Raw genomic sequence first — 27,600 nt, forward strand, 5'->3', positions numbered from 1 at the left:
ACAGTCCATTTTTGGTTAGACAGTCACAGAATGTACGTTGTGTCCCATATCCAGGCATGTGCAGGTCCGTGGGTAAAGTTTTTCAATACTGCACCACTTGGCATTGGCTCACCTGTTGAAAAAAGAGCAGCTTTTGGTTTTGAATCTGTCTATGAGAGGAAAACAGCGAGCTGTGTGCCTGGCTTGTGTTGTTCGCAGGGGGTGTGTACGATGACCGCTGCCTTCCTCCATTTCTTCTTCTTGTCCTCGTTCTGTTGGGTGCTGACGGAGGCGTGGCAGTCCTACCTGGCCGTGATTGGCAAGATCCGGACACGCCTCATCCGCAAGCGCTTCCTCTGCCTGGGCTGGGGTGAGGAGAAGACACGTCTGGCTTTGCTTTTGATGTATTTATTTACTGTGGCACTTGTGAAGGACCCATTGTACAATGTGCAGAGTCAACTGGTATCTTGAGTTATTGGGGTCTGCTCAACTGATCTCAACAGCAGAGGATCTGAATCTGCCACTGTATAGATATTTCCAAATGTGTATTACTGTATATACCAAGGTTATTGGAATCAAACAGGTATCAGTGGGTATGGTTCTCGTTAGTCTATTTCTGTCTGTACAAAAGAAACTGCATGGGGCATTCCTGAAGAATTTGAGCAATGGTGGGACCATTTTCTTGCATGCATGTTTTCTTTGAAAGCTTGTGACTTCCATATCTTGCAAACGATACGCTGGCTCCCTAGCGATATTTAATTTGTGAGCTTGATCTGCACAATGTTAATTACCCGAACATTGCAGAGGAACCTCATTAGTTAGAGCAGAGTACAAATCTGGCTGTTGAAATGAAATGTAATTGATGCTGCCAATCAGTATATAATGAAGTACGTTTACATGACAGCGCGAACGCATTAGGACGTTCTCTGATGCAGAAGGAAATGTAAATTACAACTTGAATGTGAAACTAGTGAGAATTAAAGGCATGTATTACCAGAAACCTGGCTATTGAAACCTGAGAGAAGTGGTAATACTGCAAATACTAATACAGCTATAGATGGTATAAACAAGGTTAGATATCGCTACAGCGCTACAGTATTATAAGAAAATGTAACTAAGGCTTTTATTAGAAACATTATAATTGCATTATTACAGGACACAATGGTTTACAGTCATTGCAGTAAACTGTTATTATGTGTTAATAACCATCAAAACCTTTAGTAACACATTTATATAAGTTTTGAATGAATCCTTAATTGAAAGTGTGACCAGAAAATTGATACCTTGATATATTGACCATCATTTTTTTTTTCTTATTGACAATACGGAAGGTAAACATTATACATAACTCACTTGTCTATTTAGAAATGATAAAAAATAGATTATTCCCCAGCAGCCGACAAAACGATACAGGAAAACAGCTTAAAAATTGCCTTATATTGCCATTAAATCCAATAGAATCTAGCCTCTAATATGAGGACTCTTGTTTTGCCCTCGCTCTCCTTTAGGATTGCCTGCGTTGATTGTCGCTGTGTCTGTGGGGTTTACCCGAGCCAGGGGATACGGTACAGCAAGCTAGTAAGCCTCATTTGCTCATGTTCCACATTGTGAAAAGAATCTATGAGTTATGTAATCGAAGAGCCATCAAATCCAGTATGACAGGGATATTTTATGACATGTACCTTTTCGTCATATTTATTTTGTTTGTCTTGTACAAGTCACCATTGCTGATTCTGCTTAGATATTCACCAGTCTAACTAATCTAACGTCCTTTCTTCTTCTGAAAAGACTCCTGAAAGCTCTGACGTGAGCGTAATTTCTGCCCCCATCTGCCACTATGGCAGCTGCGTGTTAGTAAACAGAAACTCTCTGTGTACAAAACCACAGCTGCAATGAGGGTCAGAAACTGCCCCTGCACAGCCAGTCACGGCCACTTTTCAAACCACAGCTTGGCATGACTGTCTTAGAGCTTGAAGAGCTGCTCTTGGGATGGCATCATTAAAACCAGTCTGACCTCGTTGTGTTTCTCCTGCTCTTGTCCAGCTGCTGGCTCTCCCTGGAAGGTGGTTTGCTCTATGCGTTTGTTGGCCCTGCAGCAGTCATTGTTCTGGTAGGTTTTAAGCTGGTCTGAGTCTTCCATGGTGGTCCATATCCACTTTTCTCCTTGGCTGACACGCTCAATTACAGTGGTTTCTGCTAAGAAAATATTCCCATTAATCTTCCCTGTCGTGCACTTTCGTTATCTCAATAGGTCTCAAATGTGCAGTTTTGGAAAACTTAACATAATTAAAGATTTTAATAATTTGCCTTAAATCTGCCTCACCTGAAGAAGAGACTTTTGTGGTCTTGACATTTTGTGTGTATGTTGTTCAAATAAACTATTCACACAGTATATCTTTTACAAATTCTACACAACTCAAATGCAAGAGGCTTACAAATTAATATGCTAGATACACCTTCTCCCAAACCAGCAAACGCTGCAGCCATCAACTCATCTTTAAATAGCAAAATCAACATGCACAATGATTAACGAGCAAGGAACACCCGAATGCATGAACTCCCCGTGCAGCCACATGTAAAGATGCAATTCCAATTTAATGATTTTTTTTTTTAATTCAGTGTTTGCTTTAATAGTGTTTCAATTACTGTTCTGTTTTTTTTCTGTCAACACTCTTGTTGCCACCCCCAGAAAGCAGAATCAATTGCCTGGGTCCCAGGGGGACTGTGGAGGAGGAGCTGGCAGTGTAATTGAATTGGAAGCTTACCGTATCCCAGCGGCGCTTCAACAGCCTCTTATCACTTTCTCCTCAGTGACTTTCCAAGTTTACTTAAGTAACGGGCTGGTCTTTGACTGGCAGCTGTCAGAGAAGGATCACATCTCGTCTGAGGCTGGCTCCTGTTGGCTCAGGCTGGGTCACATCACTTCCAAGAATCACCACTTGCTTCGGTCCTCAAAATAACCTGCATTTTATTTTTGCAAATTTACAATGCAGGAACTGGCAGAATATTTAAAAACTGTACTGCAGTTCGACAGTTACGGTAAAACAATGGCAGCCAAAGTTGGACCTTCCAGTCCTGGTCTTTGTTCCAGCCCTGTTCTGAATTGAACCATTTAAACCTCCATCCAGACCCTGAAGTAGTTAATTATGTAATTGTACCTGTTAAACCTAATGTGGAAGGATATTGCATTTTTCAAAAACTGTGCTTTCTTTGCTCCTTTTTCAGGTTAACATGCTGATCGGGATCGTGGTGTTCAATAAGCTGATGTCTAGGGATGGAATTTCAGATAAGTCCAAAAAGCAGCGTGCTGGGTAGGTCCCCTTTCGCATAAGGACATGAATTAAACCAGGTTCATAGTCTTAACAGCACTGTGTAGATGTACTGTAGCTAATCAAGATTGTGAATGAGGGCTTCCAATATCCAGTATCGCTCTCAAACATTTGGAGGTTTTTTCTTTCTTTATTTATTTATTTTATTTTTTTAACAAATGAAAACAATTACCAGCAATTCACCCACAGCTTTTGAAGGTACCCTTTTTAATTAAGAAAATTAATTCGAAATAGCCCGTCTGCACTTGCAGTAAGTAATGTGGGTGTTATTAATAGTTGCCTAATGTCAGCATTTTATTAACAAAAGAGAGTTATTTTTTTTTATTTAGATCATTCTTGGGAACAGTTGTGGGCTTTGGGTCAGTTTTGCATATCTATAGATACGTCCACGGCATTTCTACAGCGTTTTTTTTTTCCCAAAGTGGACAGGGCAATATTCTCTTCTATCCAGTGAGGGTTATTAAGATCTTGCTTGCTAAAATGAAAACTGCGATTTCAGATCCTGGATATTTCAAACCCTCCTGTGCAGAATCAATGTGTTAATACCTTATAAGTTTCGTTTTGAATGCAACTAATGTAATCAATGTGGTCGGGAGCTGCAATGGTTAATCTCACATTTTGCTGTACAAATCCAGCAATTTTATGATGTAAAATTAGCTACAGCTCGCTGAAGTGGAACAATCAGCTGATTACAATAATCAAGGGGGCTGTGGCTGATAGCGGAATTGTAAAATGAGAAAATGCTCCCGACCTCTCCACACTTGTCATGTAATATTGCAGCAATGTTGTAATAACATCATAACGGAGAGCTGATTCCGTGTATTGCATGAACTGCGATACGCAAACATTAACTTTCAAGACCTCAAGAAGTCTGTTCCTCAGGTTTAAGTGGAAGTGATCAGATGTTATGTGGCGTGTTGTTATTTAGAATACCAGTGTATTAAACTTGATACGCTCTGCCATTAGCAGCAATGGAAACACAAATAATAGGGAGCAAATATTGCACATCAGAGTATCAAACCTTACCATTGTGCTGCCATTCTACAAAGCATCGCAATGGCATTGTATTGCCACTGCTGCATTTGACATCATTTGGTAAGGATGGTAATATATAGTGAAATGCTGTGGATAACTATAGTAAACCACGTTAAATTTATATTACAAGCAAAATTACTTTAAATTTAACGTGAAACTTTGTATATATATATATGTGTGTGTGTGTGTTAAAGCCCAATACATTTGATTAATTCCTAAGCTTGTACATTGCGCTATAAATGAAACATATTTTGTATGCTTAATAGACAGCAATAGTACAACACGTTTGACGACATGCTCTTTAAAAATCTCGTCTCTCTGTGATTTTCTCTGATTAGGACTTGAACAGGGTCCAGGCTTTCCGATGTTAAAAATCTATTGAAGTACTAGAGCCGTCTGCGCTTCCAAACCATTTAGATTCTCCATCGAGCCTCAAAGCACACGAATCAGATGCCTGATTATGTTTCTGAAGTTCTGTCTTATTTTCTGGAAGTTTTCAATTAAAATGAAGCCTTTACCCAGGGGATCCGGTGATAGACAGCCCAATAAGCCATTAAATGTCAATGCAACCTGTAATTCCCTGAATTGAATGCGCTGCAACTTTGGATAACTACAGTTCTCACAACAGCGGATTGGTGATGCTTCGGCCTGTCAGTTTTAGAACGCCTAAGGGTGGTTTAAGAGATGCGACGTTTCATTAGATTAACAGCTGGTGCAATGATCACATGCTGCTACTATTCATTGGCACAGTATACGGTGGAGGTGAACTGGATTTCATCAATAATGCAGATCCCTGGCAGTAGTTTTTAGTTTGGAATTGTGAGTCTCAAAGACCCTGACCACCAGCAATAAATTCCGTCTCCCGTGACCCCATTCAAATATAGATTAGGCTAGATTCTCAAAGCCGTTTCCTCCAAAATTCTCACTAGCACATTTTCTTTAGGAAAATAAAGGCCAATTTGCAATTCTAAAATTAATTGAAAAAAACTCAACCAAAAAAACAGCTTCAGGCTATTCACAAGCCCTTTTAATTAAATGTCTGAGTTGTTAATTCCTGATTTGTGCATTTTCTGGTGTGAATTTTTTGAAGGAAAATAAGTGTGTATAATGACCATTTATAGTAAATAGCTTTATCTTATGCAAGTAATTATAACCCTTTTGTAAATGTTAATATTACTATTTCAAAATAAATTCTAAAGCTAGTGGAGGGAGGGGAGTTGTTGTAAAAGTGCGACAGAAATGTTTCTCAGTTAGGGTGTGCTTGATTGTTACACAGCGGGGTGTCTGAAGTTTACTGTGACCTCGCAATTCCGTGAATGATACCATAGCGGACTGCCCCTGATCCTGAGTTTTACTACCCTGCCAGTTCCTATTAGATTCAGTGCAGCCTATGCCCGTCCCCTGTCCCCTGTCCCCCACCCAAGAACTTGCATTAGGATCCTAATCCTTGCAGCTCCCGTGCCACGCCTACTGTAAATGCATGCTGATGAGAACAAAGCATTCTAGCAGTATCTGTAGCCATAGCAGTCATTATATTTCCTTGACTGTATTCCTGCTGTCTTTCTTGCTGCTTTGTGTATTCTTGCTTGCCTGGGTTTCTCTTTATTTCTTTTTTTTATTTTCTCCCTTCTTTTTCCTCCTTCTTTCTTTTTTTTGCCTCATGTTTTTCTATCTTTTTTTCTTTTTGTATTTCTTTATTTTTTTTCAATTGTATTTATTTTGGGCTTTATTTTGTTCCGTTTTCAAGTCAGGCGAGCGAACCCCGTAGCCGACTGCTTCTCAAATGCTCCAAGTGTGGGGTTATCTCGAGTACAGCTCTCTCCTCCACCACCGCCAGCAACGCCATGTTAGTCCCATTCCATGTACTCAATGCCAGTGCCAGTACCGTAAGAATGAGCACCTCTTCAAAGAGCCAGCTCTGCTTTCTCTTTCTGCAAAGAGCCTAAAGCTGACAGCGCATCACCCACGGCACTTATTCCTGATTCGATCGCTTTGTTAAACCTGGTTAAAGCTGTGGGGAAATTAACTTTGCTGGAAACCCTGAGGGGGGCGTCACATTGGCTCTGACGCTCCCGGGGAGGGGGATGGGAAACCGGCAGGGATTGCTTCTCCACATTGCATTTTCAGACCATTTTGGTGAATGAAATCAGATTTGCAGTTCGTGAAAAAGCTTTTAAAAGTTTATTCTCATTTTTTAAAAAGCTGTTTAACCTAAGAGAGTGTGTTTCAACAACAACAACAAAAAAACAGTGCTTCAAACACACATTCCTTAAAGCACTGTTGAAAGTGTTGTGAGTAGGATCCACACATTGTATTTAAAGGAAGACTGAATTCACCAAAAGAATAAACAGTGGTGGCTGTTTATGACAGATACATCCTAATGTCATTCTTTGTATGTATTTACTGTTGGTGCACCCATATAGTTCCCTTTATGGGAAAACATGCTAATATTGATTTAGAGTAAAGAGCTTTAATAGACTAGCCCAACTCTTTTACTGTAGATATCAGCTGACCTCATAACAACGTTTTTATGTTTTCTAGTTTGCTATGGCACATACATTATTAACAAAATGATTATTATTATGATTAGTAGTAGTAGTAGTAGTATTAGTATTTTACAGATTATTGCATCACACATGTATTGCTGTGTTAAACAAATGAGAAAATCTGAAACCTGAATCAAGACTGTTTGACAATCCCTTAATTAATTGGGACACGTGGTGCTTCACAAAGATTGCTTTCAGCTGGTCAGTGCTGCAGAAAGGAAAGCAACGTTTTTCTTTAAAGAGAAAAGAACCACTTGGTGTTCCTTTTGGGCCTTTGGTTCTTTTGCACGTTGAAACAAAATACATCCACCGATAACTGTCTTCAAAGTAATTGTTTTAATGGTGATGAAGCTTAATGTGAACCCCTGTGGAGAACCTCTCTGAAGTCTTTAATGCAGGCTTTCCTTCAAGACGCTATGTTTAGCTTGATAATGGCTGTGCTTAATTAAGCAAAGTCAAGTGAATTCCTGCATCCTGCGCTGCACCCACCCTCACCACTGCGAGGGGAAATCGTGGGATGCACCAGAGTGATGAAGCCGCTGTTTAGTCCCAGCTGCATTAACTTCATGAGCGTAGGTTGCAGTTTAGACCACTGTGCATGCTCACTGACCATTGAGTGGTCAAGGAATGGATTGTCTAGCCTGGGCCATCCTTTTGTGGTTACTTGCTTGATAGGTTCATTGTTATTACACACCATGCGAAACCAGCGAAGCAGGCATATAACCGTTTATAACCAATTATCAAGATATATATATATATATAGAGCACCCCAATATTGAATATTCTAGCGCAAAACAATGTAAGAATACAATTAAAACATGAAAGTATGGTTATAGCGCTTGTTTGTGACCACACTGAAGTTAAGCCTTGTCATTACAGCACTGTCAGTAAAATCAGACACAACACAACATCATGCTTGTTTGGGGGAGGTGTGTGTGTGTGTTTTCCACTGAATGGGGATGCTGCACATTTACAGCTGTTTGTAGGAAAGCCAGATGTTAAGGGAACTGTCCAGTGATCAGAATCCCATTCACATTATCCAAAATTGCATGCTTATTCCAGAAAATAAAATAGAAACACCCCTCCCCCTCACTGATCGCAGTGCCAGCCCCTGTCAGTCTTCACATATCTAACTTTCTTGTATTTACTCAGCCTCTTGTGCAATTACTAGATTTTCTTTACTTTTTAAAGTAAAAATTCCAGTTGGCTCACAAGTACAATTGCCTGTCGGTGTGTCTGATGTAGCTCTTTGCCCCCACCCCTCCACTCCCCTCTCCCCAGGGCCTCTCTCTGGAGCTCTTGTGTAGTGCTCCCCCTGCTGGCTCTCACCTGGATGTCAGCCGTGCTCGCCATGACAGACCGGCGCTCCATCCTGTTCCAGGTTCTATTCGCTGTCTTTGATTCGGTGCAGGGCTTTGTCATCATCGCTGTGCACTGTGCCCTGCGCAGAGAGGTAAGCGCGCGCTTTGTACTGTCTTATTCCAATAACTGGAAGAACGTTTGTTGTAAAGCTCCTTCCATGGTAGTTTGTTTCTTGCAGGTTCTGTAACATTAGCAGTTAGAGTTTTCACTTTGTTGCAAACTTGGTAAATGCTTTGCCAAGACGACCCTGTGCGTCTTCATTCACACTACCCCCTATACCATAATATCACTATAAAAAAAAATTTAAAAATCCTTAGATTCTCAAAACTTCTTACTCCAAGTTGTCATTAGATTTAATTTTTAATTTTTTTAATGGAAAAAATACCAATTAAACTGGGTCAACTGTGCATACATAGCTGCATATTAACTTGTGCCCGCTGATGCTGAGTGACCCTCCCTGCGTGTGTCCAGGTGCAGGACGCTGTGAAGAGCCGCATGGGGATCTGTAAGAGTGAGGAGAGCGAGAACTCCCCCGATTCCTGCAAGAACGGCCAGGCCCAGATCATGGTGAGCACCCTCCCTACCACGCACCCTCACAGGAGAGCCAGACCTATATAGCTCCTTGGGAGAGGCTCCACATGCAGGGGGAGCTACAGCTTTGGGAAAGGGGTTCTCTAACCACAGAAAAATAAATACGTATACTCAAAAGAAGCAGGCTACAGCTGTGGTGTGTTTGGGATTCAGAAATGCTGTTCTCCCCCCCCCCCCCCCCCCCCCTGCGCATACAGATCCATGTTTCCTACCAGACAAAGAGCCCGCTTGGAGGCAGTGTTCCATATTTATCCATTGATTCCCTTCCAACTTATTTCTAACTGGCTTAGTCTTCCTAATTATCACCCCACACACACAAAGCGTTGCATCGCACTCAGTAGTTTAGTGTCTGAGGTGTTATGACATGATGGGATGGGAAAGAGGAACGGGTTTAATAAGAGCAGGAAAGAAACCAAGCTTGCGTTAAATTTAAAGAAGAAAGATGTCACACTTGAGCAATGCTCTAAAATGATTTGTGCATAATGCCAGAGGATAATAGAATACGTTTCTATTCAAGCCTTGCGTATTAATCTGATTCTCTAGCATTGGACTGCCATTACTGTACCTTGCTTTAGGTTTTAAAGGAACGCTGTCTGTGAGTGCGAGCCACTGGCGTGAGTCTTTTATTATTCTGTTCTCTTTTGCTTTGTTTTTAACTCTCTCTGCTGCCTTTTTATAGACAGATTTTGAAAAGGATGTGGACCTGGCTTGTCAGACAGGTAAGATAACAAAGACCCACAAATCTATTACGAAAACCATTTGAATACTTGGCTTTCTCAACATAGTTTAGGGGTTCACAACTCTGGTCCTCAAGGATCATTCTACATCAGGTTGTAGAGGTTATCAATTGACTAGCTAGCGGATTGATACCTGAATAGATATGTAGTTGGTTCAATTAATAAGTAAGGGTATGGTTGTAACAAATATCTGGGCTGGAATGGCCCTCGTTGTGGACCACATACCAGTTACAGGTATTGAATCTTGAGCCTGTGACTGTATGTTCCTAATTATTCAATTGAGCAATCCAGAGCCTTGATGCAACCAGGTTTTAATTGTTTGATTGAACTGTAGTTGTTCAATCAAGTAATTAAGGCTCTGGCTGGAACAAGATCCTGGTTTGGAATGGACTGAAAGATGAGAGTTAATCAACAAAAGTATTATTCATTTCCCAAGCTTATTTATTACCTAGTGTAAATCCCATTTTACTAACATGAGATTTCATTGTTCTACTAGATCAGGATTTATTAGCCATATCTGAGCTTCACAGCTTAGGGGGGGAAAAAAAAGCTACCACAACATCCAGTCGGCCAAGTTCTTTCTTTCTTTCTTTTTCTTTCTTTGACGATGGCTTTTATTCTTTCCAGTCATTTTTAAAGAAGTGAACACATGCAACCCTTCGACAATCACGGGCACGCTGTCCCGAATCTCGTTGGATGACGACGAAGACCCCAAACTCCACACCAACACGGAAGGCCTCCACTTCTCCAGCCTGCCGGGTAACATCCCCCCTCCTAACATCCTGGTCCAGGTCCCGCAGATGACTGGCTTGAACGAGCTCAACGAACAGACCCTCAAGAAAGACGTGAACCTGGACCCGCGGGGGCCCGTGTACCTATGTACTGACAACCATCTGCGTTCTATGGAGCTCAACTGGGCCAGGCCTCAGGATGCCAGCTCTGAAGGGGACTACATGGTCCTGCCCAGGCGGACAGTCAGCCTCAAGCCCTTCTCCAAGGACGAGGGCAAACCGCTCAACATCAAGATGGAGCACCCCACCCAGCCGGTCCTGACCCACCGGCCGGCCGAGAAGGACATGTACCCCAATTTCGTCTCGGTGGACCACATCAACATGAACCTGAACCAGTCCTACGGCACTCTCAAGCACCCCCACGGGCTGCAGTTCAAACAGCACCCCTCGGTGCGGCAGATCCTGGCCTCAGAGCTTGGGGACAAGAGCAGGACCATGCCCCGGAGCAAGGGGAGCCCCAGCCTGACCGGGGGCTCCTTGGAAGTAAGTAGAAAGAGGCTTAAAGAATCGCTTCCTAAGCAGCGAGTTATTTCATGTCGCTCTTTCTTTACGTTGTGTAGCACTTTGGTTTGCGCAAAGTGGCTGTTCCAACATTACTGTTTCTTATGCAAATAATCCCAGACATTTATTATTTTCAGTTATGAAAATACATCGGATCTGCCGGCTCACACCATTGAATTCTTCCATGTTCAATAATCTCAGAATATGATGGTGAGAGACACCTTACTCTCTTAGATTTGAAGACTGGGGTAAAAATAAGACAACCCATCAAAACACAGCACTTAGTGTGGTCACAGAACAAACATATGTGCATGGGGAATTTCAAGCAGGGATACAGGAAACTAAATGACAACATGTAATAACCGCTTGGAAGTAATTCTTTAAGGCAGGGTGGGGGGGGGGGGGGGAGGAACGTTGTAAGAATCTGGGGATGGGCTCAGCCTGTACACCTCAGTATGAGCTGCTGGCCTGCAAGGTAGGTCCTCCTCCGGCTAGACATCAGTTGCCAAGGTGAGGGTGGAAAGTGCATTGCTTGTTTCTAAAGGGTGGTTTACTTCACTGCCGCTTAATTAGAACAACAACAACAAACAAAAAAAACAGTCTAAAGAAATCGCTGCATTCTGACATTTCAGAAATCGAATGGTGTAATGAAGGCTGTGAGACTGTATCGTGTTGCCAAGGGCAGAATAAAGAATTAAAGTGCTTTATATTGCAGAACTGAGGTCAATTTATACCATGAATCAGCTGCAGGCAAAGTTGTTTATGGTTTCTACAGTCAGTGATTCAGCACTTAGTGTGGTCACAGAACAAACGTATGTGCATGGGGAATGGACCTCAAATTACCTCGAAAGGCAACTACACTTTTACATAATTTTAGATCCATTATCTCCTCGTTTGATCAGCAGAGTGCGGAAGTTGTGAGGTACTGTATGTATGATGAGTCGAGAATGATCCCTTTGATTGTGACCCCCCCCCCTTATAACACAAGGCAGTTGTCCTAGAACTGTTGTCCCTGTCTGGTTCTTCATATCAAGGGTTACTTACAGCAGCATAAGTTGGGTGGCAGATCTCTGTGATTTGCAGAAGTGTCCAGACATGTACAAAAAAACCCAAGCTGCCACGGAAATGACATGACGGCCTCTGCTGTAATAAGATTTCCATGTTATCCTTGCTTTAATTGGAAGGCTGCATGTCTCCAACATGAATCACAAAGCTAGATATCTTCTCGCAGCTTGGCATGGGAGCGGGGTGTTGGTGGAATCAATGTGTTTCTATCGATTCTCTCAACAAGATTACAGGCTGAGATGTTTGATCGTTGAAGGTAAGTGTGATAACTATTGAGTTGCCAGCATCACACTATCAGTGTAATTGGATGGCATTGGAGCATGGAGTGAAGGCCTGGTATGGTTTATAGGGTGTATTGGAGACTAATGGCGATTTGTGTAGCTTGCTGTTGTCTTCTCTGTTCATTGCAATGTCCTATATCATTAGGGGTAGAGTGTATTTTTTTTTTTTTTTTTTTTTTTTTTTTTATCCATGGGAATTTTGTGTTTCTCTTTTTGATAATCTCTTCTTTTCCTCCAGAGAAAAAGAGTACGGTATTCTGACTTGGATTTCGAGGTAAGATAAAACTGAATATGATTCATGATGTGTGATAACAAGTTTTTGTTGTTGGGTGATAGATAAGATTTCCTGAGCCACATGAAGATCTGATTCTATTTTTTTTATTATTTTATTATTATTGAATCCAACATATCTACCTAGTAAAGCTAAAAAAAAAAAAAAAAACACTTTGCAATAGGAGTTTAATTCACACCCAGATAGATATTCAAAATATTCTTTGAAGATGCATACGCCTGGTCACGCTAACTACATATGTGCGATCAGCACGTGTTTAAAACTTGATTGTGATTTAATGGAAATCCTGAGGTTATAACATGTGCTGGTCATTGCACATTAAAAGTGCTCTCCCGTTATAGCGCTACAGTCCAGAGCCATCGTCACAAGGCCATGCTGTTTATTTTCCTCTCAATAACGAGAATGAAAGTGCTAGTGGAATGGCACTATGTGGCAAATGCGGGCCATACCCTTATATAAGCGGTTCTGCGGTATAAAGCACCACCTTAATGGGGAGCTCTGTAATTTAGGTAGTGTGGATAGGGTATCAGCTTCCAATCTAGCGCTATTTCAGAGCAAAATACAGATGCATTCACATTAGCTGAGACCCTATCATTGCTAAAGATTGCCACTTTTTCATTATGTAAAAACAGATAGCAATACTAATTTTAGAAGAAATTAAAACTCTCAAAATAACACGTCTCTATAGCTCTGTGGTGGCTGTGCTATAGCGCCGCTGGATTTTATTGTGATTTGAATCCAGGTCTTTACAGTTCAACACAGCAACCTCCCAGTCTGCGACACACGCACACGCACGTGCTAGATTGACATCCTTGCTTACAGTCTGCTGTCGAAATGTTTTCTCCTCAGAAGGTGATGCACACTCGAAAACGGCACTCTGAGCTCTACCACGAACTCAACCAGAAATTTCACACAATCGATCGATGCAGAGAACCGTCCACAGCGACTTTCAAGGTAGGGTGTTGAAACCGGGTTGTTGTGTGAGCCAGTATGGACCCCATGAGGTTCTGTTGCTCGCCTTGCAACAAGTATTGTGAAACCTTGTTCTCAAAACCTGAACTCGTTCTTTTATTGAACACTGTCATAAATGTTCTCTGACGTTAGGGTCCTATACAGAGAGCTTTAATTCAAAGTCAGTTTGAATGTAGAAAAATCTAATTGTATATTCACTTGACTGTTCCATTCTGTTGTTAAAAAATGCCAGTTTCAGGAATATAACTTTATACATCTCTTATCTTATAAAAACAAACTTACTGAAGTTGAAGCTTTGTGAAAAAGGAACACCAATAAACTCCCCATAAACTGAGAAACGTTTTATGAATACAGACTTTAAATAAAGCAAGACTTACTGGTTGATGAATAGAACCCATATTCAGACATTTGTTTTAGCTGGAGGGAAGCATTGAAAAAACAGAGAGCAATAGATTTCTGGATTGAATTAGCTTGTCATTGATGATGTGTTTATTGAATACAAATCTCCACATTCATATTGCCCTCCAGTCTGGTTGAGTCATTAGTCCTACAGCAGCACTATTGAGCAATTAAACCTTATCTATGGCGTCACAATGGCTATGTTATAGGTCCTATCATTTTGATTTAATTAAGGTTATTATTAATTGTTGAATTTGGAGAAATAGGCATTAAGTGCTATCTAATGATATGTGTAATGCAGTTTTTCAGTACAATAGATTTGACTTTGCCCTTAGAAACGAGAACACTTTCTTTAGTTAATTTACTGACTGCCTGGCAAATATGGCCATTTAAACAAGTTTATTTGGAATAACTGCATATTTGAAACAATCTGGATGGATTCATATGTCTTTTCTGGTGCTAGTTTTCACATATCAAATGCATGCCCTGTCTCTCAATAATCCATAGAGTGTTGTGAAAATCACACAGATGTTTTTCTCTATCATTTGCTTGATTTCATTCCATTACTTTTTTTTTTATTATTTTCAAGAATCCTTCAACTCTGTAGCAATGTTAGCATTTGTAATGGCTTTGGTTTCCGTTGTCCCATATTTGCCTGTAGATGTAACATGTTGCCGTTGGGTCATTGGACCCCACAACCCCTCACTAAAACAGAAAGAAAACACCTCTGTTTCATGCTATGGAAAGTAAGATGAAAAAATAGCACCTAAGCAAACAATCCCATTAGTTTCCAAGAGCACACTCATTTAATGAATATTTGCTATGCAGCCCTACTCCACGAAGGAACAGAGAAGCACTAAATAAAAAAATAAACAATGACCTGCATGCATCAAGAAAGTCAAAGTAAGCATGCAAAAAACAAGACACAAGAGTTTCGGTTTTTTAGACGTTATAAACAAGATGCTGAAATTGCTATCCTTTTAGGGTCAAATGAATCACCCGTGTTTGTACATGTTGAATGCAGCCAGCTGAAAGCTTGCTTACTCTGTGAAGACTGGACCACACTACAGATTAGTACCGCCTCCTCCATGGAATTAACACTTAATAGCTGCTAGGCTTAGAAATTACCTTATACAAATACTAGATCTCTTTTATAGCAGTGCTGTATGCTAAATAAAAAATGCATTGAAACATGCTTTTACCAACCACAGTCTTACCATTTCACAGCAGGGCTTCAACACTGCATGTGAGATAGCAGGAATTAGCAGAAGCTACTGATCCATACCGGTTTAAACGTCGGCTGTATTTAGACCCATTGCATTGACTCATGTGCAAGTATCTGATGATTGACAATGCAGGTTTAATCAACGTGGATTACTGTTTATTATCGATGTATTTTGGGAGTTATAGTAAGCTTCTAATGACTCCATTGCTGTAAAAGATCCAGGCAAACAGTTTGTAGTTAAGCCATTCAGAGCAGATTCAGCGTGGACCCAAGTCCTGGCGCTGATTCATTTAGTAACTGTTACAAAACAAAATGGATCAGCATCTTGAGCTGCATAGAAACAGGCAGCCGTGAGTCAGCGCTTGTTCTTAAAGGGGGATCTCTTTCTCTGGGGCTGGTTATGAAACAGGGGGAGGATGGAGAACTCAGCCTTTCTGAATAGGGGGCTGCGTCAGCCCGATTGAAGGGTCTGGCAGTTCCAATAGTAGAAGCTCTGGATCTTTCGGATGCACCCTTTTATTTGTTGGTGCTTGTTTTGTTTTTGTACTGTGTGTGAATGTTTTATGAGTAACTGCTGTGTGCTTTAAATGCCTGCCTTGAAAAATGCATGTTTTCTGTCATAGTTTGATAGCCAGGCAGTCAGCCGACCCAAAGGAAGCAATCCTGAAAAAGGTAAAAAAAAAAAAAAAAAAAAAAAAAAGATAAATAATATGTAATTAATTAAACATAAATATGATATTAATATTAAATATTAATAAAAAAAAACACATGCTTAAAAGCAAGAAAGAAAAAAAAAGCAATCCTTTATTTTTCTAACCAGCCCTGTAGAATTAGTAGGCATTTAAAAGAGGGAAAAAAACATGTTTGCATGTTTTTTTTTTGTTTTTTTTTAATTTATTCTTCTTAAATATTCAAATCCTGGTAGTGCTTCTAAAATGCCAGTCGGCATGTAGTGTGTATAAGTCTTAGGCTGTAATCCCTAGTGGCTGTTGATGCTGCAGGACTGGCAAGGAGCAGGAAAATGACTTAGAGCTGCATTTATTATTTTAAAGTTCAGGTAGCTAATGAAACCACTCCTCCTCCTACATTCTAGTGTATCTAAGCAACAGAGATCCTGCAAACAGGTATTGGCATTTAAAAAAAAAATTGTTAGCAACATGAGGATAACTGTTTGTAAGCTCATCATTTCTAACACGTCCTTCCTGGGGTTAATCACACCTTTAAAATAAAAAATAATAATAAAAAAGGTCTCATATTGCTTCCAAAAAGTGGGCTATTAAAAAGCCCAGAATGTGGGACTTATGGGAGGAATGGTCGTTGGCTGTACAGAAGACTTCTGGAATTATTATTTTATTAGCAAGGTGAACTTAAAGCTCCTTGCCTCTAAGCATGATCCTTTGCTAAACCGCTTCCCCGTAGTAACTGTACGGAAGTCTGCTAGAACCATTAATACCTGTATAATTGCACCACGACAAAGCACAACAGTAACACATTCTGTTGCTTCCTGAAATACATGATGACCAAATGTAATACGCCATCACAGTTGTTAATGGGAGGTTGGAACCTATTTTAAGTGCAGACACATTAAAACAATCAAGGTAACTAGAAGCAATGAGATCAATGGCTTCAAATGTCATTTGTATACATGTATGTCTTTGTGATGTTCAGTGGGTTGTTCTCTGTTTCTATTGGTCCAGTGTTGATGTTATATATTTTCTATATACCTAATTATAGCTGTCTGAGCTTGTCTGGAAAACTGCCCAGGATTGACCACACTGCCTCATTCCATTCAAATCCTGTGACAAAACTACCTCTCTTTCAGAGTTGAAAGGCAATTAGGATCCTCCAGACAGGCTCAAAGACTGATATAGAGAAAACTGATTTGAAAAAAAAAAAATCAATATTGCCGCATTAGAACCAGAACCACTGACAATGATTTCAAACACCATATAAAGACAAGGGAGAGGCAAACGAGTGAACGCAATGACATCTGAAGTGACTTGCTCTTTAAGGAAGGAAATGTGTACCTGAAGTGGTGTCTTGAATCAGTGGTCAGTTGCACTCAAAAATCCTGTTGGACTGAAAAAAAACCTGCCACGTGGGCCTGCATGTCTCAATTGTGATGAGCAACGTTACTTTGATCGTTCCATATGTGTGCTCTTTAATAATAATATACCTCGGTACACCATTCTGGGAATGAACGAATGGGTTTACTCTTGTGGTTTGTCTGTTGGTCTGTTGGTACGCTTACTCTGGGTCTTGGTGCATGTGGTGTGTCACTGACACCGGCACTTCTTCTTCTTGATGAAACAGAGAGAAAAGCGATGGAGCATTTCGTCAGCAGGAGGTGAAAAGAAGTCTTCGAGCGTGAGTAGAAAGCGCTTTGAGACATGCCAGGAGTGTGGTACCGGGCGACCCCAGTGAGTGCAGACCGCTCCGCGGCACTGCGGATCAATAGCACGGCTCACACTGAGTCTTCACAGGGCTGCTTCTCCTGCTGCAGGCACCCCTCTGCTTTCCAGCAGACGATGTGCCATTTCACTCACTATTGCTTCTGTTTAGTTTGGGGGGGACGAGTGGGCTTGTTTACAGAATGTATAGCTACAGTATATTAAAACAAGGCAGACGACGACTCAGTTCTGCAGATAGCTGTGGTGTGTTGATTAGCAATAGCTGAAAGTTGATGTCTGATTGGAGCAGCATCAAGGCAAGTTCCATTCGAAGCAGTTGCTGTGTTAGACAAACAAGCATTAAAGGTGCACTAATGGAGGCTGTAACATCCCATTTCCTTCCTCTCATGGGCGCTTGCAGTGTTATCACTGGTCCCTCTTTTTCTTCTGTTAAAGATTGAATTTGATGTGATTTTGACACTTCAGTTTGGAATACGTAGATGAAAACTCTAAGATTCAAAATCTTAGAGTTTCCTGTTTCCTGTTGCCTGATCACTTCATCTAGTTCAAACTCACTTCCACATGATGCAGTATTTTCTCTATAGTTGCATGTCCTGAATTAACTTAAAAATTTAAAAAACAGTGAAGAACAAAACTTTCTGACCAACAGCACAATAAAATAGGGAGCAGCAATAATGCAAATACATCCGTTGAGATATACATTGAACTACAGTATGGTATTTATATACACAGTAAAGGTTGATATATACACATTGATGTGATAAACTTAATTTCCAATCACCCTGTATATCATAGTCCAATGTATATAAATCCAAACTGATATATTTTCCTGTTTGGCATATATATATATATATTTATTTATTTATTTATTTTGCTGAATCATAGCATGTTAACTGAGGCGCTGTGATTTTGTATAATTAAGCCATCCTTTCTGTTTGACGGGGTGATCTTCTCACAAAATAACCCTTCCACCTACCTACCAACCGAAAGAAACATCTATAATTCAGAGCCACTCCAACAGCCATAACTTTATCCTTTCCTGACTCAGATCCTTGCTGATTCAGTTGCACCCAACAAACATTGTTGCTGTAATCTTATCCACCCTTTGGTGCCCCCTAGCAGCAGCAGCTGTTACTGCATGCTTTTTTTCTTTCGTTTTTTATTAACACTGTATGACATGTAAATATGATCAGTATTATCCTGTTATTGATAGCAGACGTTAATAACATCATAACTGCTGTTTAGTGAAGGGAAACAGCAGAAAATGCATTTCGATAGATCACTGAAGAGGACACGGTATTATATTATACAGCATTCGCAGTATGAGACACTGTTACCAAGAGAACATTTTTTACTTTCTAAACCAAGACGTCTTAGCTTTTTATTTATTCATTGCTTTATTTTTTTTAACAGGATAAGTCAACTCCAGACGACCAGCAATGCTGGAACAGCTTCAGAGTAATGACTCTAAACGCCATGCAGATGGAGCAGAAAGACAAACTGGAACTGCATTGCAAAGACTGGGACACACCCGGCGCAGAAACTTTAGATACATCCGAGGGAGACTTTCAAACGGAAGTTTGATAACAACTTTTAATAACAAAAAAAGAAATGAATGAATGGAAGAAAGAACAATCACACACACACACGAAGAGGCTGCATAACAGTATATATATTTTCACAGTGACACTTTACAACAAAGAAAAAAAAACTTTACAAAAAAAATCCGGAAATGTCTTCATTTTCATTTTTTTGAAGGATTTCTTTCACCAGTTTGACAAAAAAATAAGGAATATTTCTGCACCGTTTCTTTTTTGTGACACATGTTAAGCCGTTTAGATTTCCTTTCGTTGTTCCTTTTCCTATTGGATGATATGAGCTTTCTCTTTGAAAAAAAAAAAAGAATTAATTAATAAACAAAACCAATCCTTTTTGAAGCACTATGCCAGCTGTTTCACTTTCATTAAGTTGCTTTTTTTTCTTCTTTCTTTCTGACGCACCCAGTAAACTTTTCAAACCATTAACAGCTCAGACATTTAATGTAGGGGCATGGGAGTAGTTTGAAATTGTTTACCGTATTCCTTCGAATTTAAGCTTTTTAACCAATTTTTAATCTAAAAAATGGCCTGCGCCTTAAATTCAAGTAGAGTATAGTGATGACGCTGCAGCGCTGAGCAGCTGTAGGTTCCCTGGGCACGCCCCCCAGCCAATCAGGACCTCCCGATCAGCTCAGCTCTGGGCAAGCCTTCCTGTTTACCACAGCAGCAGCGTTTCGTTATTAGGCTCAGTTCTAATCAGGCCCCCGTATTCTTCTACTTGCCAAGCAATACAGCAGTTCATGAAAAGGGAGAAAAACATGTGCAAGTGGACTGGAAATGAGAAGCAGTGCATAACTGTAGTGATGTGTGTGACAGCAGATGGCTGCAAACTGCCTCCATACTTCGTTTTCTTATATGAGTATAAATGAGGTGCATTTAAACCTGTTAATAATTTTAGCCCCCCCCCTCGGTTTTGGACAGGGGTGAAGCCCAGGTAAGTCCGACTTTGTAAGTGGAGGTCACAGTTCCCTTGGTCCATGGAGCAGAGGCAGCTGGTTTATCAAATGTGCCACGCGCTGTAAACATTACTGTCTAACCTGTGTGTGTGTGTGTCCCGAAGGTCTTGAAGCTTGCTGATATGAGCCACAAACCCCTCACTGTGAACCCAGACCACTCTAGTACTCAGGAGTGTTGTGGAGGCACACAGAAGTTTGAAAAACGCAGGTGTTGTCCAGTGCTGTTCTTGCAATGCTCTGACTTTGTGATAGACGGTACAGGATGCATTGCAGTTTATTCCTGGAAGAGTGGCTTGTTTTTCCTTGAGTGACCAAGATAAGCTGCCTTCTAGATGAATAAAATGGTGTTAGTTACAGTAGTATCCCTCAAGAAAATCTGCACAATGTTGCGTCAAGCTGTATGACTCCAAGGCCTATGATGTGAAACTAGAAAAAAAAAAAAAAAAACTTTATTTTGCAATTTTTGTTTTTACCAAAATTGCTCTCTTTACCAAAGCAGATTTTGAGAGAAACTGTGCTCACATTGACTTGAGGAGTTTCCCCACATATCATATCATTGTAGTTGTTTGTACTTTCCAAAATTTTTAAAAATCTTGCTGTAGACTTGAACACAGTACACAACACTGATGTGATAACGCCTGTTTCGAATGGAGTTATCAAAAGAAAATTCTCCAAACTGTTAACAACACATTTTGAATGGATGAAAAACACCAGTAACAATAAAAAAAAGAATAAATCTATTAAGAAACTACGTAAGATTGCATACAAGCCCCTAAATGAAATGTCTAGAGACGATTTGGAGTAATGCCTTCTGGTTCTTTGTGCCTCTCAGCATTTTTGACCATAACCAAGCATGACTTTGAAGTGTCCTTGTTCTGGAATCAACAAAGCCATCCCTATCCGTGGCTCTCTAAGCATGAAAGGAGGAGATTTGATAGATTGGCGGTAATCATTCAGACAAAATGACAGCAGCAATCAAACTGCTCTGGGTCCTTTAATTAGGGACATGACAGAAAGTAGGGCATAACGTGACATGAAAGGGGAAAGAATGCATAAATAAATGGAAAATCCAAGAATAAGTCACTTATCTTACTTGATTTCATATAGAATTGTAATGACTAAAAAAATAATCATAATAATAATACATTGCATACAAATGTTAATAAATAGGACCAGTAAAAAAAAACAAAAAGAATCACATTATACGCCCCGGTAAACACGTATGGCTGACTTTACATTTGGAAGCAAGGTAACTTGTGTTTCCTGGGGTCAGTCGCATCACCATTACGCAATCACCTTCTCAACACCCATCCAGACCATCTTAAACATCACCTTTCTGAACACCTCTCCTCTGTGTTCCATCCTGTAGATATTTCAGCTCCAGATCTCTGAGGGCAGGCTCTGACACCAGCTGTGCAGAGAGCCGCGAGCATGCGTCAGCAACCAGAGGCCCCCGGCTGAGTGTGAATTTAGAAAGGGAGGACAGCATTGATCCTCAAACACTGCAGGGTGAGCAGACTCTGCAACCACGGGATAACAAGCTTCCTGATTTAGAGAAGCATTGCCTGAGTCCTGGCTAGCCCAGCAGTGAAGACATTATTGAGGGGCAAACGGCAGTGTCTGATGTTTGTTATTATTACACAATTGGGATTTGTATTTTAATTGTATTTTTTTCATCAATCAATGTATAACACAATTGGTTCCCCGTTGTATAGAAAGATGTCAAATGTACCTCCCTCGGTTCTCACCAGATGGCAGCATCGAGCCTCAAGCCACATGGCACCAAGTTTGCTAGTGAGTGTACTGTTTCTGGTATAACTTCTCACTATCGCAAACAAATCCAGAGGCTGTATTGTCAAAGGCTTGTAAACCTGCTGTATGCAACTCCTAGAGTTTAAAGACTACCACTAAGGATTTGGCTTACATTGACGCTTAAATACTGGAGATTGTTGTTAATTCCCGTTTGACAACATTTTAAAAGAATTTCAAAGGGATTTTGGTTTTTTAATTATTTTGCTTTATGTAAAATATGACTGACATTTTAAATGGTTGTGCACTTGTAAATAAAACTTTGTCTACTTCTGTATATTCTACATTCTTGGTTGTATTCTTTAATGAGGGTATACATGAAACTGGCCAGACAGCAGTCAAGGTCTGGATCATGGTTGCTTCTTTGGGGTATGGCTGATGTTAGATGGCTTCTGATAAACGATACACCAATAAGCAAACAGCATTTTAAATATAAAGGGGAAAAATACACGCTGTACATCAACATTTCTTGTAGCTGTTACATATGGGTCACCTGAAAGGCTGCTGCCATATTCAAAACGAACAGAGAAAACAGTCTTGAAGATACCCCATTAAAGCTACATGTTAGATCACCCAAGCACATGAGGGTCTGTAAAGTAATGGCAGAGTGTAGTGGAGCTTGAGGTCACCTCACTAGGAAGGTAGTGACCCTTGTAACCAAAAAAACAAACTTCGTTTTCATTCATCTTTAATAGCCTTCCGAGCTACCCTGGGGGGGTGGAACCATGTGGAAAATGAAAAAGGCCTTGGTCAAAGTGCACTATGTGCCCAGAGAAGCCATTTCCATTCTTCAATATTTCAAGCAGAAGCAAAATTGAAAGACATTAAAAATAAAAATAGAAACAGAGCACAAACACGCACACACTCAACAAGGCAGATGAAAAGAATGCATTGTCATCTTTTTCCACAACTTCAAATTCACACGCCCTGAATACTAACACTTCGCTTCTGATGGCAAGGCCGGAGCTTCATCACTCAGCCTGGAGGCCCTTTCTTTGTTGTCCTCTTCTAGCTCTAGGATCAACCCCCCAGCACTTTGCTGTTGGAACAGCTGGGAGAGCATTAAATCCAGGTCCTGGCTTCTCTGTGCACATGAAAGAGTAAGCAGCTTTGAAATAGGCTTACCGTATTAATCCATGTAAACCTGGACAGTTCAGGCTTTTCAACTCACACCGCAATGCATTCTGGGGTTCTAACAAAAGACTGTGAGGGTCAACATTGCCTTCTCCAGCTGTAGAGCACTAGTACAATGCTGTTCCTCTCTAGGTTTAACACAGCTGTGTTCTTTCCAAGCAGGCCCTGAAGTTGTTAATGGAACCTGTTGAGGGTCAATTAACTAAGTTAGGACCTGATTGGAACAAACCCCAGACTGGAATGGATCTGAAGGGCCAGAGCTGTGCCTCACTGGTTTAACTGGTGGAATGAATTGCAGAAGTTCTTCAGGACTAGGTGATGGGTTCATTCAGTTCAACTTAATGAGGTTAACTTGAGACCTGGAGGAAGTGCCATAGTTCCCTGGTGTAGAGTACAGTACAGTACAGTGGCACCACAACAGTTAGTGTCAATGCACAAATGGGGCCAATTAGTGTCAATGCAATAATATTGAGCCTAGTTAATTATAATCAGGTTTCAGGCATGTCAATATGAGCACTGCAGCAGGAAGTTAAGAAGCAAGACCACGGGCCTGCTTTTCAAAGCTTGGTAAAAGTAAGTTTGCTTTTTAAGTTCCAGGGATTTATTACCAGAGATGTATCCGATTAAAGGCTGAATATGTTGATACCACTGTGTACTGTGTACAGTGTGGTCCTCACTTTAATAAAGAATAACTTTACCCTAGAACACACCCAGGGGACTGCTACTTCACATAACCCATAGTAACCCAGCGTTTGATTCATGTATACCTTGCTTTCTGCTTTCACAGCTGCTTTTAGTACAAAAGCAATATCTTTAATAGAAACGGTTTCCATTTTCATGCCTTGGAGCCTTGACCCTGTTTTTCAATTTTGACTATTTTTAAGTTTTTGTGGAAAGCAACATTTTGCTGCTTCATTTTTTATGGTCAGGGACTGGGACACACAGATGGCCAAAACAGAAGCGCTGTGCAGCAACGGCCTTAGAGAAAACCTACGTTATCTTTGGATTTAAAAGCTACAGCCGCTATTCGCTGGTTCTTTTCAAATTGCTAAGCACACAGACACTTAACTGCAGATGTGTGCTGTAGATATGCCCAGCGTACAACCTGCCATTACTTTTTGTGTTATTGTTATTTACAACCCAAATTACTTACTTAAAAAAAGACCAAGCGATGATTAGTTTAGGGGGCCGTGAATGCCGTGTTTGTGCCACAGATTTCAGTAACTCACCTAGATGTAATACAGAAAATAATGTTGATTATGATCCCTTTTATTGACCAATATGGAAAGTGTCCTACCGGTTTCAGAGACAGAGATATTCATAACTGTATCTGCTAATTTAATAAACTGGAATAATTCATGCTGAGGGATGAGTTTTAGCCTTTAATTTTGATAGCAGCCCCGTGTGAACGTCACACTGACCGCGTAATGAAATCTTGAAAACAAATAACCGCTGTTACCAGATGTGAAACACTTGACTGCAATATATATCTATCTCTATCTATCTATCTATCTATATATAGATAGATAGATAGATAGATAGATAGATCGATAGATACTGTACCATGGCAAAAGAGTAATATATTCGAGTAAAGTGTAGAAAAAAAACTATGATAAAGCAAAGCTGTTGTGTGTTTGTGATGGTCAAGCTGAGCGCATCAAACTCATTCGAATGAGGAAGCTGGGCCTCCAGGGCATTGCCATCCTGTGCTTTCCGTACCCAGATAGGATGTTCTGTTTTTTATTCTGGTATCTTGTTTAAGAAGTAGCAAATAGTCTTTACATCATTGTGACATACCCCAGAGCATGGTTTACATCTTATCTTCATTCACTTAGTACGTCAGGTCTGAAAATCACATGTTTTATACTTATAAGTTCCAGCGTTGAATAACTTTATTTTTATACTCCATTTCAAATAACGCTTCATTCTTCAGCAGATTCAGATTAATTTATGTTTAAATGCTTTTTTTTTTTAATACATTGTTATACAAACAGAATTAACGTTCACAGAGCACTGTGTTTACTTCACTTACGAGGCCAGCCGTAAACAACCCCTCCTCACCCTCCTCATTTGTGGGATAACTATTCCCCACACTTGTATAAAAAAAAGTTCCCTTTAAATCCGCAGGAGTGGGTAAAGGTTAAACGCAGTCAGTTCCTCCCCAGGCAGCAGCAGCAGCAGCAGCAGCAGCAGCAGCTCTCTCTCTCTCTCTGTGCCACATTCACAGCTCCATTACACTCCCATCACACCGTCCTGGCATATCCCATTGGGCCCAGCAGTCTGACCTCCCCAAAAAACTAATTATTTTAACTTAAAAAATTATAAAAGCGCTGTTTCTCCCAGCGTGGGGTAAATTGCTTCCCCTGCTGGGTTCCTTTTGGAAGAACACGGCTGCTTACACCTACACTGATAGGATGCAGAAACGCTGAAGGGATGCCTGGTGACGCACCAAAAATATATAATCAACAGAAACACTGCAGAACAGATACGCCAGGGACAGAACGAGGAGGAAACAAAGAGAGCAGGAGAGGGGCAAAGAGGTCGAGAAAGAGAGCAGGAGATAGGGAAAGAGCAAGAGAGAGGGGGAAACAACAATGAAGGAGAGGGGGAACAGGAGAGGGGAGAGCAATGGAGAGAAAGGGAGCGAGGGAGAGAAAAGGATCAACGGATAGTTCACAGTCACTGTAAAGTTCCTGTTAGTTCAGCAAGTTCAAGACAATGGGCTCTGACCTTCCACAGTGGGCTAATTGCCCATGTTATACATTTCCTATGGAGTGGAAAATGTACTGTAGGCCCGGAGTTGTTTTGTATCAGTCTGGGGCTGTATGCCAGTCTTGCACTGGGAGGGTACAATGGGTATATGGAAGTCTCTGTGTCTGTTATATTCAGTACTGTATTATCAAACCCTTCTGGATAAAGCACCAGGTTGTGAAAATAGCAAACTGATCTGAATTATTGCAATCCGAATTAATGATCTATGATCCCAACCATGCTATTAAAATGAAATGCATACTGACAGCAGCTGTAGCAACTTCAATATCATCATACTGTGATGAGTTTTTAAATTGTATACATACCCCTTCCAAATTTAGCTTCCATAACCGACAACATCTGCTGCATCGGAATGAGACAGATTATGAATGTGTTTTTCGTTACCTTTTTTTTCTTTTCTAAATACTCTCTAGGCGCCTACATCACTCCACCATTACAGCTTTATTGAAATTAAAAAAAAAAAAAACAGGAAGGACAAGACTATTTAGGAGATAATATCTGGAGCTTTATCTCCTCACCTTTGTCCTGTTTTCAGACTGTCACACTGCCCTTCCTACAGAAATGTCACGTCCCTATCAAGATAATGCCCCCCTCCCACCAAGGGGCTTCTTTATAGCGGTTATCAGAAGCTGCAGATAAGCCTGGAGAAGACAAGGTCAGAACAATGGTAGGAGGGTTATTCTACAGGATCAATGCTGAGATTGCTAACGCTCATGAACAGGATGAATCTGTTAAATACATTGCAGGAATCAAAAGCTATCAGATTCAATGTTCCTGTCACCGTATAGCTGCTGTCATTTAAAACCTAAACAGTCACTTGAGATAATAATAACATCCTTAGGTTTGACCTCTCCCTGGTGTGGGGCATGTTCTAGTGTCATGGCTGTCTTGATTTCTCTTGAAGGCTGATGGTAATGCGCCCATCTGCCTTAACAGAATTTCACTGTTTTGAAGAGCGTGACCGAAACTTGGTGCATCTTCCATGGGCATCACAAACCCTGGATCCCAATCCACCTGAGCACGGCACGTTGCATCAAGGCTGTGATCGGGGCAGACGTGGCTCAGCACATTCTTAGCTGCAGATCCGAATAGAGTTGCCAGGTGGCGTACAATAGCAATCTGATATGAACAAGCATGTGTCAGAACTGGTTTAAATGTTTTATGACGCCCTTAGATCCAACAGTGTTTAGATCATTAATAGACACGCCCTTGGCTATATTGGACAATGCATTGCATATATTATTATCTGTAATAAAAGACATTCAATAAAATGTATTGTAAAGCACGGCCTGTTAGGTGATATACAATACATTCGGGCCATGTGCTTCTGGTAATAATTCTAATGCATGGGATCAAGGCAGATGTTAAAAGTAAATTAAAATGATACATTGGATACTATGCTAGTCATTGCAAAAGCATTAGGATATGAAATAATCATACCCCATCTCCCATAAAACAAATAGGTGGAAAACACTACTGATATGCTGAGACATATACATGATATAATCCTGTAGAGATAAACTAAGGGTAAGAGTCTTAATATAAAAAAGCATGACATTCACCACATTCTATTGTCAATTCCAGAGAGGACTGTGTTCCACTTGAACGAACCTGAAGCCCTGAGCAATCACTGCTGATGTTTTAAAGCCCCACTCAGCACGGAGAATGGAAACTATACCTAATGCAGTGAATTATTTTGCTTCTGTGATCACCCACATCGTTCCCAACTATCCTCTTTCGTGCTCATCGTTTTATTATTATTATTTATATATTTGTTTTAATATTTAATTAATAAGCCCTCGTCAAATTGTATTC

The 27,600-nt window shown here is 40.5% G+C and overlaps 1 protein-coding gene across 10 annotated transcripts in view; it reads left to right on the top strand.

Annotated features, from left to right (window-relative positions):
• The window catches only part of LOC117413053 (adhesion G protein-coupled receptor B2-like), a 131,608-nt gene extending 109,452 nt beyond the window's left edge, over positions 1 to 22,156 (top strand). For 5 of the 10 annotated variants that reach the window (XM_058997329.1, XM_058997336.1, XM_058997335.1 and 2 more), the window contains 13 exons: positions 199 to 349; positions 1,488 to 1,557; positions 2,023 to 2,089; positions 3,205 to 3,290; positions 6,091 to 6,189; positions 8,171 to 8,342; positions 8,723 to 8,818; positions 9,522 to 9,561; positions 10,207 to 10,853; positions 12,456 to 12,491; positions 13,359 to 13,463; positions 17,419 to 17,472; positions 18,930 to 22,156. In XM_058997329.1, the coding sequence (XP_058853312.1) occupies positions 199 to 349; positions 1,488 to 1,557; positions 2,023 to 2,089; positions 3,205 to 3,290; positions 6,091 to 6,189; positions 8,171 to 8,342; positions 8,723 to 8,818; positions 9,522 to 9,561; positions 10,207 to 10,853; positions 12,456 to 12,491; positions 13,359 to 13,463; positions 17,419 to 17,472; positions 18,930 to 19,100 (1,794 nt within the window). In that variant the 3' untranslated portion in view covers positions 19,101 to 22,156. Of the gene's footprint in view, positions 1 to 198; positions 350 to 1,487; positions 1,558 to 2,022; positions 2,090 to 3,204; positions 3,291 to 6,090; positions 6,190 to 8,170; positions 8,343 to 8,722; positions 8,819 to 9,521; positions 9,562 to 10,206; positions 10,854 to 12,455; positions 12,492 to 13,358; positions 13,464 to 15,728; positions 15,778 to 17,418; positions 17,473 to 18,929 lie in introns of all 10 variants that reach the window. The other 5 variants (XM_058997333.1, XM_058997337.1, XM_058997331.1 and 2 more) reach the window with 5 other exon arrangements.
• The last annotated feature ends 5,444 nt before the right edge of the window (positions 22,157 to 27,600 follow it).

Source organism: Acipenser ruthenus, chromosome 23 (genome assembly GCF_902713425.1).
Source record: "Acipenser ruthenus chromosome 23, fAciRut3.2 maternal haplotype, whole genome shotgun sequence".
NCBI classification, from domain to species: Eukaryota; Metazoa; Chordata; class Actinopteri; order Acipenseriformes; family Acipenseridae; genus Acipenser; species Acipenser ruthenus.